The sequence below is a fragment of the Rhamphochromis longiceps genome, linkage group LG18 (assembly GCF_057381845.1).
Source record: "Rhamphochromis longiceps isolate RC_006_pf linkage group LG18, R_longiceps_female_GT1.1, whole genome shotgun sequence".
In the NCBI taxonomy this organism is placed as follows: Eukaryota; Metazoa; Chordata; class Actinopteri; order Cichliformes; family Cichlidae; genus Rhamphochromis; species Rhamphochromis longiceps.
The window spans coordinates 36,588,470-36,603,762 of record NC_140574.1 but is presented as its reverse complement, the minus strand read 5'-3'; the positions used below and the strand labels follow the sequence as shown (position 1 = coordinate 36,603,762).

General features: G+C 43.2%; 1 protein-coding gene across 2 annotated transcripts; it reads left to right on the top strand.

Moving 5' to 3' along the window:
- Positions 1-352: 352 nt before the first annotated feature.
- Positions 353-14,273, top strand: tmem68 (transmembrane protein 68). 2 transcript variants are annotated; one of them, XM_085388392.1, is made up of 9 exons: positions 353-535; positions 857-996; positions 1,809-1,979; positions 6,952-7,051; positions 8,063-8,230; positions 8,957-9,150; positions 9,757-9,817; positions 10,242-10,381; positions 12,069-14,273. In XM_085388392.1, the coding sequence occupies exons 2-9, from the start codon at positions 943-945 to the stop codon at positions 12,171-12,173; spliced, it is 993 nt and encodes a 330-aa protein (XP_085244518.1). In that variant the 5' UTR covers positions 353-535; positions 857-942; the 3' UTR covers positions 12,174-14,273. The 2 variants fall into 2 exon arrangements, with proteins under 2 accessions (XP_085244518.1, XP_085244517.1); XM_085388391.1 differs by having other exon boundaries at positions 854-996; positions 12,069-14,272.
- The last annotated feature ends 1,020 nt before the right edge of the window (positions 14,274-15,293 follow it).

The window sequence follows — 15,293 nt, the reverse complement described above, 5'->3', positions numbered from 1 at the left end:
ACTGTTTCATTTTAATTGCTTTATAGCTACATTAATGCATCTATTTTTACTGATTTTATTGCGCTTTTTAAATTTAATGGCATCTTTTGTAGCTGCCATCACCAGTGTGTGAATGTGTGTGTGAATGGGTGAATGACTGAATGTAGTGTGAAGCGCTTTGGGGTCCTTAGGGACTAGAAAAGCGCTATACAAATGCAGGCCATTTACCATTTACCATTTTGACATTTTCCACTTTTACTTTTGAGGGTTATATTCTCAAAACTATGACTGTATATAGTTACTGTTTGAAAGCAGGTGCAATTAGTTTTGTTTTTATTTTGAAGCGAACGAGTCGACCCGGAAACTCTTCCTTGTTCGCGAGTAGAACTCTTTCATCGGCAGTTTTAGGATAGAAATCTGCGACTCTGTGTTCGCCCGACGACGTTCCGGGTTGATGGACAGGATAGTTGGTAGCTCTAAGAAGCATAGGTTTTGCTAGTGTAATATTGAATGTCGTGCTACAGTTTAATGGCACGCTTTACCGAGTAAGCAGTCGGTAGGTACCGTTTTTATGTCTGTAACCGGGGAGTTGGCTCTTAGAATTAGAGGTTTCTTGAGAAATGTCAGATTTTCCAGCTCCTTCAATGAGACTTAGCTCACAGTCAGTTATTATACCGTAGCCCCAGCTCGCTGTTGTCATTTTGCTGATCAAATGTAGCCTCTTCCTATTCCAGTAACACTGTGGTGCTGTTCTAGATACTAATGCTATGTAAAGTTGCTGTCAGTTTAGTTGGTTTTAAAAAGCTGCTGGTGTTTACTAGAAATTGGAGTCTGCGTAATCCACTGCGTCCTCCTTTACCTCCTTTCTATGTAGCAGCAGGTGTTCTCTATGCAGTCTGCCTGAGACCTGATCGGAGCGTCAGTCGGCTGAGCTGGAGTTCTCGTGGCTGAGAGCAGAGCACTATGTCAGGCAACCAGTCATGTCTGACAGGCGCGGAGGACACGCTCTCTGTCTTGGTATGCATCCTGTCCAAGGACTTGATAATGAAATCGAGCTCACCTAGAAAGAAATGTATTATTTATTTAACATCAGCTTTGGTGTTCATGCATGACTTTATTTGAAGATGCACATAATACAATAACACTGTCCATAACGGAGGGTTAACACTGCTGCACCATCAGATCTTTCTGTTTGCATGTTCTCTCCGGGACCTTCCTCCCACAGTCCAAAGAGATTGGTGAGTCTAAATCGCCCATAGTGTTGGCCCTGCGACAGACTAGCGACCTGTCCAGGTGTACCCTGCCTCTTGCCTTTACACAGCTGGGATAGGCTCCAGCCCGCCTCAAGGAGAAGCGGAAAAAGATGCATGGATGGATTTTTCACAATATGTTGGCAACAAGTGGATAATAAGTCCCACAGTGTGCATGATGGGATGTCTCTCCAGCCCTCTTTGAGGCCCACTCCTCCACAGAGGAGGCGTTCAGATTGTGGGCCCCACGCCGTTCTAAATTTAAATGTAGATCATTTGTCCTGGACCGTAGTTGTTATTACGATCTGACCTGGTATTAGTAAGAGTGTTATACTATCACTGCGTCACATGTTAAGCATTGAAAGGAGCTTCTATGGTGTCCGTCGCTTAGAAACTCTAGATTCTCCCACAGTGGTATTTTATGTCCAACTGTGATGTTACATAACACAGTTAACCACTGCTGATACAAACAAGAATGTGTTACGTATTTTAAAGTTACCCATCCAGTAATTACTGAGATGTTTTCACCTGGACCAAAGTGAGGGATGTTAGTATTGACATTCTGGTCCTGGTCGACAGGTGTGTTTGTTTCATGCATGGGAGGAATGGGCGGGTCTTGATCAAGAGGACTATCTGAGTGTCTTGGAATACCTGTTGTGGGTCTTCACACCCCTAGCCATCGTCTTCATCGTGCCTTTCCTCATCGTTATCTTCCTTTACCTTTCTATACTCTTCCTTCATGTCTACAAGGTAAGTAAACAGTGCTTTATTGGCTTTTAAATCTCTAAATGGTCTGGCACCTGTTTATTTGTCTGATTTGTTGAAGCCCCACGTCCCCACTCGTTCCCTTCGGTCAGCTGAGCAGTTGCTGCTTTCGGTCCCAAAGTCACGGCTGAAACTTAGAGGAGACCGAGCGTTCTCTGTTGCCGCGCCGATGCTTTGGAATAACCTTCCTCTCCATATTAGACAGGCTGCATCAGTGCCAGTTTTTAAGTCTTTATTAAAAACCTATTTTTATTCCCTGGCTTTTAACTCTGTGGGTAACTGACATTTTTATTTTATTTTATTTTATTTATTTTTTTTCATTATTTTTTTTTTTTTATTGTTTTTTAACTTTATTGCTATGTCTATTACTATGTGCATATTAGTATTGTACAGCACTTTGGTCTAACAGGTGTGTTTTTAAAGTGCTATATAAATAAATGATGATGATGATGATGATGCTTACACTCGCAGTCACACAAATAAAAGGACCTTCACTGTTTAGTTATCATCTGCAGCTCCCTCCATAATGTTTGGGACAAAAACACCATTTTAGTAGCTTCTGACATCTGCGCAGTGTTTGTAGGACTGTCTGATTGAAACTTTCAGATTTAAATAAAGGAGTTCACAGCTATTTTTTTACATAGTTCCCTGGTTTTAGAGGTTCAACATCAATAGGACAGTTGACTGGCAAGTAGTTCCATGGACAGGTGAGGCCTGCTCACTTGTTATTTTATAAAAAATAAACCAGGCATTGATTGAAGTTGATTCAAAGTATTGAGTTTGTATTTTATAGTTTTATATATGACCATCACAGACTACAGGACCACCAAACCCTCCCCCGCATCCTCTGATGTCTCCTTCCTCAACGAGCTCAACAACTTTTATGCTCGTTTTGAGCGAGGGAACCCCACAACCACAACCAAAGCAGACGTGACGCCAGACCACCAACCTATGACTCTCTCCCCCACCGATGTAGGAGCGGTGCTGAGCAGGATCAATGTCCACAAGGCTGCAGGCCCTGATGGCATCCCCGGGCGTGTTCTCAGAGCGTGTTCAGGGGAGCTTGCAGGAGTGCTCACAGACATATTCAATCTGTCCTTGGCCCACGCTGTGGTACCGGCCTGCTTCAAATCCACCTCCATCGTCCCGATACCCAAAAACTCCAACCCATCTTGCCTCAATGATTACCGCCCAGTAGCACTCACCCCCATCATCACTAAGTGCTTAGAGCAGCTGGTCCTAGCACACTTCAAATCCTGTCTCCCCCCCACCCTGGACCCCCACCAATTCGCATACCGCCAGAACAGGAGCACAGAGGATGCAGTCTCCATCGCAATGCACTCTGTCCTCTCACACCTGGACAACAACAACACCTACGCCAGAATGCTGTTTATAGACTTCAGTTCAGCGTTCAATACAATCCACCCCTCACAACTCATCAGGAAACTGACAGACCTGGGCATCAGTTCCCTCATCTGCAAATGGTTACTGGACTTCCTGACCAACCGCCCCCAACATGTCCGGCTGGATAACCGCTGCTCATCTACCATCACGATGAACACCGGTGTACCACAAGGCTGTGTGATGAGCCCTTTCCTCTACTCCCTCTTCACCCACGACTGCAGACCTGCTGATGGTTCCAACACCATCATTAAGTTTGCAGATGACACCACGGTGATTGGCCTCATCAGTGACAACGATGAGGCCGCCTACAGGGAGGAGGTGGATCGTCTGGCTGAGTGGTGCGACACAAACAACCTGCTGCTTAACACTGAGAAGACCAAGGAGCTCATCGTGGACTACAGGAGGAATGCTGACCCACATCCACCCATCCACATTAAGGGGACGGCTGTGGAGCGTGTGAGCAGCTTCAAGTTCCTGGGAGTCCACATCTCCGAGGATCTCACCTGGACGACCAACTGCTCCAAGCTGGTCAAGAAGGCTCACCAGCGCCTCTTCTTCTTGAGGACTCTGAGGAAGAACCACCTGTCCTCAGACATCCTGGTGAACTTCTATCGCTGCACCATCGAGAGCATCCTGACCAACTGTATAACAGTCTGGTACGGGAACTGCTCTGCCTCGGACCGGAAGGCGTTGCAGAGGGTCGTGAAAACTGCCCAGCGCATCGCCGGAGCACCACTTCCTGCCATAAAAGACATCTACAGGAAGCGGTGTCTGAAAAGGGCTGGGAAAATCATCAAAGACCCCAGTCACCCATCACATGGACTCTTCACCCTCCTGCCCTCTGGGAGGCGCTACAGGAGCCTCCGGACTAAGACCACCAGGTACCGGAACAGCTTCTTCCCCACAGCTGTCAGACTCCTGAACTCTGCCTCCTGACATCTGACCCACGTTAAACTCATGGACTGAACATACACACACCCACAATGGACAACTGTACCCTCAAACACACAATAATAACATGGACTGAACCACCACTCACAACCACTAGCACTTTATATAGCCTCTGTAGAAACTATCTACACCCTCACTTATCTTAACTGCACTACTGTATAGCTCTGTGTAAATAATCATTCTGTACATTCGATAATCTTTAATCCTACAGCTGTTTACAACTTGCATAGTTCCCATTTCTGTATAGCTGTATATCCCAGATTCTGTAAAGTTATTTATTTCATATTCTGTATAGTTTTTCATATTTATATCCTGTTCATATCCTGTACATAGCTTGTACTCACTGCAGCCTGTACATACTTATAGTTATAGAATATTCACAACATACTTCATACCGTGTACATTATAACATACCATAATAGACCCATTTCTGTAATATACTCACATATCTATATTATTGCTAATATATATTGTAATATATCTATATCACTAAAGCACTTCTGGATGGATGCAAACTGCATTTCGTTGCCCTGTACCTGTGCATGTGCAATGACAATAAAGTTGAATTCTATTCTATTCTATTCTATTCTATTCTATTCTATGAGGCCTAAGTAGGGATGGGAATTGATAAGAATTTAGCAAATCCAGTTCCATAATCAATTGTCATTGAGATCATCTCTAAGCAGTATGTCACAGACATTAAATCCATGCATGGTCAAATGTTTGTGCACCCTGGAGGTGTTTGTTGTGATCAGTGGTGGGGTCATTACTCCAGAAACGTCATTATTGCACATATTACACACTTTGCTTAAAAGTAAGGATTTCTTTGAACTGTTCTTTTTCCAGGTTTGGAAAGATTGTACAGCATACATCTTTCATTACTTTAGAAAATAAAAATTGGATGCACAAATTAGAATCAACACTACTTTAGATAAGTAATAAGGGGAAGACACGCAGCAAAGGGCCGCTGCTCTGGGGCCACACAGCATATGCTGGCCTGCTCACCCGACATCACATTTCTGACAGTCAGGCAGGTTGTTACACTTGTGATGTTGCTGTCTCTTCGTTTGTCTTTGTTGCAGAGAGACGTGTTAGACTGAAACTCTACTTACTGTTTTTTTCCCAATGATCTGTAAAACGCACATCGTCTTTGAATGACACTCAGACAGCCAATCAGGAGACCATGTGGCCAAACACGTCACTCCCAGTCCGACTGGGGACGGGGAATGTTGGGAAAGCAAGGCTTTGTGAAACATTCAAAGCATTTGTGCCAAAATTGTATCGAAGTTTTGAAACAATCTGAAACCTCTCTCCACAGTGACACCTGCTGGCCAACTTGGGTATCCCCACATGTCGATAGTGCTATGCAGTGAGCTGATGCAGAGAAGCCCTGCACAGTTTCAGACCCACTTATTATACCAGCCTGTCAATAATTGTGATCAACACAAGTTGTGGAGAAATTGCCCCACAAACATCAAAAGAAAAATACTGACACTCTTAAAGACAGCAAGCTGTGATGGTGAAGAGCAATGTGCTTCAGAAAAGTTCTTTAACACTCATGAAGCTGTTTCAGCTGCTCAGCAGAAATGAATTTATAAAGTAAAGCATCCTGAGAAAAAAATACTGTGTTTATTGTAACAACCACACTGGTTTTCTCAAAGTTTGGAAGTGTTTTGTTCACTTTTCAGCTTTTAGGAGTTGATCCCGTAAGGTTTGTCCTATAAAAACAAAGCTGGCATGCCATTATTTTTTATTTTTACTCAAAAAAAATTGTTTATTCGAAAAGACTGTTAACTAAAAACCTTTGTTACTTTTTATGGGCTAATTCGTAACAGTTCCTTTCATGCCTGTGGACTAATACACTTTTAAATCATCTTCTTCTGAGCAACATCTGAACCACAAAGACACTTTCCTTTATTACGTATAGGCACTGTGGATCCTGTGTCATGTGACAGAGGCATGATGTTTTACTCAGTGAACCTGCATGCCTCCTATTTATGAGATATTTGCACCAGACGCGTCAGTGGTGACAAAATAGGGAAAAGAAAAGAACTTCATGAAAAACATTTGGTGAAATTTGTTAAGTAATAGGTTGCCTGTAATTACCGGATGGGTTTCTAGCTTTTTACAGTATAAATACTTCTGGTCTGGTCTTAAAAAACCCAAAACTATTTACATCAAATTGGCATCAAATTCTTCCCAACAGGAAGTCTTGACTGGGTTGTCAGTAACTACCCATCCAATCCACACATGCAAATAAATCCAACCATTGATGTCTATAAATTAAGTAATGTGTAATAATGGAAAATGCCACAGGGAAATTTATTTAATACTTTGTATAAAAGTTGATAATGACAGCTTCAGACCACGTCCTGTATGGAGAAACTATTAGCATTTTCCCACCATTTCCCAGGCTTGTCTGACTGTTGTTCAGCAAATTTTAAATGTACTTCAGCATGCTTTGTCTTTATCAGTGGGGTGTGGTGAGCATACATACAGGCCATGGTGGTAGAGTCCTATAACTCACGTTATAAAAAGTGAATATTGATGATCTCCTGAAAGCGTGAGCAGGTGATAAAGTTCTGCTTATTTCTTCTACCAGAGGAAGAATCAGCTGAAAGAAGCTTACTGTAACAACCTGTGGGACGGAGCCAGGAAGACCTTAGCTACTCTGTGGGACGGACACGGAGCCATCTGGCATGGTAGGACACCAAGGTCCTTCATTTACGATGACACAGTGCTCTACATCCACTGCTATCAGTAACAGCCTCCATTTGGTTAAAGCCAGCACTGTACATGTGTATGAGTTCTCAGTCGTGCTTGAAAAGTTTGTTTGGTTTGTCACCCCTCATCCAACAGTCAGTGCTAACAGCTGATGGAGAGCTTCGTGTAGCCTCTCGTGGACTTGACATCAAACTGCAGGTTTCGCTTTCTGTCCTCGTGAATCCCGAGAACAAAACACCCAAACACAGGCTAAACCATGTAGTGCAGGGTTAGGCAACTCCAGGCCTCGAGTGCCGGTGTCCTGCAGGTTTTAGATGTGTCCGTGATCCATCACAGCTGCTCCTCAGCATTTCTGAAGTTCTCCAGAGGCCTGCTAATGAACTAATCATGTGATTCAGGTGTGTTAACCCAGGGTGGGATCTAAAACCTGCAGGACACCGGCACTCGAGGCCTGGAGTTGCCCACCCCTGATGTAGTGTATGCGCTGTGTGTAGAAGCGAGAGCAAACAACCACTCTGCAAATGTTCAGCCATCTTAACAGGACAAGCACAGCTGTACACATACAGTCTGTTCAGGTTACCAGTGTTTGAATTTTGGAATATAGACACAGCAGTTGACTCACCATCGCTGTGAGACGCTGTGAACAGCCGATGTTGAGGCCACGCGGTGGCTTTGCAGATGATCCCTTTCTGGATGAGTCCTGTCCTTGGCTCATATGACCTCAATAACTCACATGATAGCAGGGTGGGGCATAATAGACCACACCCTGGTCGATACCTCGGCTCACGCAATGACTCGTGTGATTAATAGTGGGTCACCAACCCTCACCTGAGAGACTCCATCAGGTGTTTTAGGACTGAAGAATCGCCTTGCAGTGGTGAAACCTCTCCACCAATCAAAAACTCTGAAGATGACAATAAAGTTCTAAGTGTCTAATGCAGCACCATCTATGCGTAATTGATTGATCCCTAATGCTATCTGTGTACTAGGGTATGAGGTTCATGGTATGGAAAAGATTCCCGATGAAGGACCAGCTCTGATCGTGTACTATCACGGAGCCATTCCAGTCGACTACTACTACTTCCTCGCTCACGTTATCATTCAGAAGGGACGGACCTGCCACTCCGTAGCCGACCACTTCCTCTTTAAGATCCCAGGTACTGTACACACCGACCCATGTGCAAACGTTAACACGGAGCACACACTAAACACTTTCCCAGAACGACTGTGTCATCATTCTTCTCCAGATGCTCTTAAACCACGAAACCACTTGTAGGATATTCACTCAGTTTTGGTTTTATTTTTTCGCTGAAAACAAACAAACAACCCAAATCACATCATTTTCTTAATAGAAAAATTTCATTCAACATACAAAGAAAGAAACTATGTTAGCTATCACCAGAATCTTTGCAGATCGAGAAGAGGAAGAAATGATGGAGATAAAATATGTGTTTTTCCAACCGAGGTCTGAAGCTGGAGAAGATTCCGTAAATAACAACCTGCACTAAAGACGTCAACACGAGCAAATGATTATTAGTCAGTCTTACATGACATGCATTGAAGGTGTGTTGGCTCACACAGAACCACAGGTGGAAATGTGATGTTTGCATCGCTGGACTAGGTGGTCCTTTGTGATTGGCTGATGTGCAACACAGGAGCACCACAGACAGAGACTGCTATCTTCATTGCTGTTGGCCTTTTATACCTCAGACTTTCAGTACTCTGGGTCACGCTAGCTACAAAAATACTGTGACATTTGTATTTTTATCTAACATTCCCACTCATTGGATGCACTGGGGAAACATGGGCACAGTATGGTAAAGTATTGGTGATTACCTGCGACCGTCTGTTCCTTACTCTGTCGTCTTGTCTCATTACTGTAGGTTTCAAATTGCTCTTGGAGGTGTTCAGTGTGATCCATGGTCCTCAGGAGGAGTGTGTTCGAGCTCTGAAGAACGGTCACCTGTTGGCGATTTCTCCGGGAGGAGTGCGGGAAGCTCTGTTTAGTGATGAGACCTACCCTCTCCTCTGGGGCGAACGGAAAGGCTTTGCCCAGGTCGCCATTGATTCTCGAGCGGTGCGTTGTTTCAGTCTAATTTAGTCACATTTCAGCACAGTAATGTTTTTGAACCATCAACAGGCCACAGCAGTACATTCCTGCCCTATTTGATACAAGTGAAACTAAACTTACAAAATGTGACTGTCACATTATTTTAATACTTTATCACTGACAAACAAAACTAACAAACTGGAAGCTGAAGGCTCTGCCTCCCACGCTGCTTTTAAATACTTTAGGAACTACAAGTAAACCAACAGCCTGAGAGTGAAGTGCTCTAACGGGGTGATACGGTACTATGAGGTCATTAAGATGGGGTGGGGGCTGATTATTGTGAGGAGAGGGATTTTAAATTCTGTACACTCTTGTTTGCAAATACATGCATATCTGTGAACTGTTCATCGTACAGCTAACAGTGACAGATTGCTTTGCTCTTGTACAATAAACATGTAGCTTAGAAAGAAAAATCGATTTCTGTTATTAATGTGTTTATGAACAGCCATCTCATTATAACTATATATATATCAATTCTAATAAAATATTTTGCATTTCTAACATTTAATGATAATGATTCTGTGGTAGTACCGTCTCTCTGATCATCTTTGTGTTGCACTCTCTGTTTTTCAGCCAGTAATTCCAATGTTTACTCAGAATGTGCGGGAAGGCTTCAGATCTCTGGGAACGCTCAGTAAGTTTTGACACTTACAGTATTACTCCAGGAAAACTGCTGGTGTCTCGCATCACCCCAGGAGTGTTTCAGTTTCAGGATGTGAGCCAGTCTGTTCCCGGGGTTGGGGACACATGTTCAAGGGAGCACAGCACATATTTGCAACCTATCATTGAAAAAGACTGAAAGTCGTTTATCGTAGTTTTTGATTTGCTGCTGTGTTCTGTTGTAGAGTTCAGGTTCAGGTGTGAATGTTTGTTGTAATGAAGCGTCTGAGTTAAAGCCTTCGTTAACCTAGAACAACACTGTGGAGCTCAGCGGGGCTTGATCACAATAATGATACTGTCCTGTGTAATAATGTATTTTCATACATTTTGTTTCTGTAACAAAGCACTGCTGTCTGAGCTCGTATCGAACACGCTCTTTCTCTGATGTGTCTATCCAGGATTTTTCCGCTGGGTCTATGACAGATTTCGTCTCCCTATAGCTCCTGTTTATGGTGGATTTCCTGTGAAGTTTCGAACCTTCCTTGGGGATCCCATCCCATATGACCCCAACATAAATGCTGCTGAACTAGCACAGAAAGTGAGTAAGCGTTTGCTTCCTTTCACTCTAACAGCATGGCAGTGCTTTGGTTTGCACTGCAAGGTCCTGGACCTTCTCAGAGCCTTACTCTGTGGACTTTCCATTTCTCCCTGTGTGATCTACTCTGGGTACTCGGTTGGTCATTCAAACTTGGATGTAGGTATGGATGTGACCACCTCCTGGTCCAGGTTCTTCCTCCTCAGGACACGGAGGAAGTGCAGCTGCTGCTGGGCGCAGATGTGGCTGCTCAGAAAGCTGAAGGTAGAGACAGAGTCCACCTGTTCAACACCAAAGCAGCAGGTCCGCGGCTCCGTACAGAGACCTCTGGATAAGGCTTAGTGTTCCCAGCTTGGCCTGTAGCTGCTAACTAACTCTGGGTCGAGCCAAGCGGAGAAATGGAGACAGGCGTGGGAAGACTGCACCAGCAGATTTTCTCATATTCAACTGTCATCGTCTCGGTTTTGAACTTGCTATAATAATTCAAATGTCTTCAGTTGTTAGTAAGTTAAAGTCATCATCGTGTAAACTTGATCTACTGCCCACTAATCTTGTTAATCTTTCGCTCCGCTGTCTTGGCTCGTTGGTCTTTAAATAACACAGTTAGTCTACGTCAGCAGCAGGTTTCACAATATGAACAAACATGATGTCTGCTTGAAATACACGAGGACGTACATGTAAGCTTTACCCTCAGTGAGCAGTCCTTACCTTTAAATCTAGCCTCTCCTCTTCCTCTCCTGCCCCGTCTTTCTCATCTTCCTCCACCTCTGAGTGAAGTTGTCTCGTTCTTTTCTCTCCCTGTGAAATCCAGCATCTGAACCTTGACTGGATAGATGTCGAAACACCGCAGCCACAACTTCTGGACAGCTGTGGCCGTTCCAGTGTTGTTCCAAAAAAAGAAAGAAATGAAATAAAGAACAACACCGGCCCACTTCAGCCCCTGACAACACACACACGTCTCTTTTTATGCGACATTATGTCGCTCATAAACGATCAGCACTGCTGTTGTGTTACTGTTCAGGCTCAAATCGCTTTGATGTTTGGAGGCTCGGAGTGATGTAAAAAAAACTCCCCTCAAATCTGTCAAACCAAAAGTAATGAGCTGGTTTTGAAACTGCAAGAAGAAAAAAGCACAGATGTCTTTTTAAAAATATAGGAAGTAAAAGTAGTCAGAAGAATAAATACTCTGAGGAGCAGCAGGCAGGGGTGTCGCTCTGTAGGCCTGCTTAATGGCACTCAGTCCAGTGTCGTCCCCCCCCCCCCGGTAGGATACTTAACAGTGTCCTTGAGTGTAAAGAACTCATTGGTTATAACTTAATAGCTGATTAAACTGGTGGAGGATGTTTTGCTTTTCCACCAAATGTTAATCTTCAAACAATCTATGTTTGGGTGCCTTGAAAAGTGCTATATACAGTAGATCCAATCCATTGTTATTATTATTTAATGAAATACACGCGTGGGGGGACCAGCGCCGTACGCAGACAGCGCTGATCTCCGACTAATCAAAGCATAAGCAGATATTTTATACCATCTGGGTTAACGCCCCCTCATGTGTCATCAGATACAATATATGCATACCTCAAATCAAAACCACAATGACTTTTAACACAGTTTGAAAAGAACATTATCTCAGATGTTTCCTGTCAACCTTTTGACTGCCGCTATCTCTGTTTGCGTTTTTACTCTGAAGGTGCAGCAAGCAGTCCAGTCTCTGATAGACACACATCAGCAAATCCCAGGGAGCATCCTGAGAGCCTTGTTGGAGAGATTCCACACCAAATACAAAGCCCACTAACATCAGTGACACTACAACAGAGACAAACTGTCCAGTATGTGACCAAACCCACGCATCAGGTGGCTGCAGTCTGCACAGGTTTGGTGCTGATGTGCATCTGAAGTCCTCGATGTTTTTATTGCACAGCTCTCATATGTATTTTTGTTTACATAGACTCCCTTTTATATATATTCGTATTCGAGACGAATCTGTTGAAATTAAGACTTTATAAGATGCAGTCAGGTTTCATAATAATATCTCTCAAAGGACGGAAAGAAAAGCAAATATTTATTTGAATTCAGACACATTATTGTGACCGTAATGTTTTTGTGTTTGTGTGGAAGAAAAGGCAAATGTGTTTATTTAAAAGTGCATTTACATCAACAAGTGATTCATAATGATTTTTAATAAATGTGTTTTGTTGTCGATGCCTTTTGAGTTGATCAGTGATTAGTTTAGACCAATCAATCAATATTTCTTATAGAAAAGGTATGGGTGGGTGCTTTATGATGACAAGAAAAGCTGAACATTAATGTTTCACTACGTCCACCAACCACTGAAGTACTGTATCGTTCTCAAACACTCAGGTACTGCAGGATGTCCTGTCACGCAGCGGTCTCCAACCTTTTTTGCACCACGGACCGGTTTATGCCCAACACTATTTTCACGGACCGGCCTTTAAGGTGTCGCAGATAAATACAACAAAATAAAACTGGTACCGGTACCGAAAAAAAGAAGATTTATTCATAACACAGGTGAAAAGACCCAGGAAAACCCAGTTAATGATAACAAAATAACGCTGAAAACCGATAAAGACCCTGAAAACCAGACATTTCACACCTGAGCCTCAACTCTCGCGGCCCGGTACCAAATGACTCACGGACCGGCACCGGTCCGAGGCCCGGGGGTTGGGGACCGCTGCTGTAACGTATAGAGATGGAAAGGATCCACAGTAACATGCAGCTCTTTGAGGAAAGCTGTGTTGTTTTTTATGTTTCAGTACAGCTGAACACTACTAGCTACAGGCGAGTCTGGATATACAAAGAAAGGACGCAAGGAAAGAGTTCTTAGTTTCTTACTAAGGCTGGTACAGTATTTTCTTTGTATTATTATTATTATTCAATTTTAAATAGAATAGTTAAAAAAAACAAAGCCCTAATGATTTAATTCCCCAAAAACGTTAATGGGAAAATAGGTCTTGGTGCTGGATGACCTCACAGGAAATGACAAATCGGGGATCCGTGTGGAGGGCGAGCGCCCGATGTCCAGGCCTGGATTTATGGGGCCTAACAAATGACATGTAAACGCCACAGTGTGGATTTTTATGTTGCTCATTTTTGTCTTCACACACAAGAGCAAAAAGGGTTTTCTGAAACTGGAGATCAATGGTGACCAGCTGATTTTCACTGTTTAGTATTGAGACAACAAATATGTTATCTGGGACTTCTGATTGCACAAAAGTAGACATTTGAATTCTGACTCAGAAGGTGAAACTGACGGCTTCCCAAAGATGGAGTAAGAAAGGCGTTGGACTGGAAGAACTGCGCTGAAGTTCCAAAGCAATGACTGATCATGAGAAAACAAAGTGTTTAAAGACGATGATGTTGAACATGACTGTGTTTGATTGTTGCTGTAACAAATGCAACATTGCTAAAAACAGCCTCTGTTGGTCATATCAGTGTGCACACTGCATGTCAGTTTGGTGATATCAGTTTTACCCCGGGCTCTTAGCTGCTTTGTTATTAACTAATCATTTGTAACGTAAATTCAAATTTGGTTGTGGTTTGGAGATGCAGTTACAGTTTGTGTGTTTGTGGTTGCTGTATTTTTCAATATCTAAACATGTGAATATTGTGATTCAGCAGATCTTTTGTCACACTGGTGTCACTGCCAGCTCAGAGACATGTCTCACTGGAGCATTAATGTCTGCACACTGGTTGCCTTTTTCCATGTCACTAGTGTTGAGGTCTAACATGTATTTTTAATGTTTGACAGTGTAAAGTATGTGTTAAACTTTTAAATACTGAGAGCTACTCCAGCCTGTTAATAAATGTCTTTACTGAGATGTTGCTTTGTTTGTTATTTGAGGAATGAGTAGTTCATAGCACAGAGAGTCAGACGATGGATTTATGTTTTTTATTACAAGATCAATAAAGAGGCAAATTACTATGAAACTAGTTGTTGCTCTACAGTGAGTGGCGGGAAAAGCAGTGCATGCATCAGCACGGCGATCTGTGACTTAAAACAAGGCATGAGCATAATGAGCTGCTCACCTCAGCAGGAGTATCCCTCCTACTTTACTCCCAGCTTTTAGTTACCTGTTAGGTTAGAGTCCTACAAAAAGGTCCACAGCATAATCTGTGCAGGAGCAGCAGCAGTTCCAGATGGGAGCATCCAGTCCACACGGGTTTCCCTCGGCAATGACACAAAGCTTTCTCCTAAAGGGTAAACACAACTTTTAGCATCACAAGCAAAACATTTTCCTGTGGCTCCAACAGAGGGCTTTGAAACCCACATCAGTCACTGCTCACACCAGGAATCCCCCACCCCCACATCCAAGTTCATAACACAACATCGAGGCCTAATTACTGCACCCGTGCTTGTAAAGAAGAAAACATACAGGAATGTAAACAGAGTTTTTGATGCTTACATTATTTTAACTTTACAAACAAAAAAATAATTTCAACAAAAACTACCAGGATCAATATCATCAGCCCCCCTGATGTTCTTTCTGCAAACATGGCCAAAGAGAGCTAGTTTCATCTGAGAGGACGTGCTTCCTGTCTGCATAATCCATCTCTGGTTGGCTGATTTTCATTGTGTGCAACCTTTTCTGTGCAGGCTTCGAGTGACTCTTTGGTTCCCTGCCTCTGCCGGGCTTGTTCTGTACTGTGTGGCTCTCTTTGAATCTCTTGATGATTCTTCACACTTGGAAATACTTTGATAACTTTGTGCATCCATCTGCTGCAGTGCGAGCACTTCTCAAGGTAGGTTGGCTCAAAAGATGAGCCAGACATACATTTAGACACGTGGAAGTGTTGGAGATTTTTGATTATGTCTTTTGCCATATCTTAGTTGCAATGAATCCGAGCAACTCTGCACACAGCAGCCCGTCCTGTGCTGTCCAGCCCCTTGGGTTAG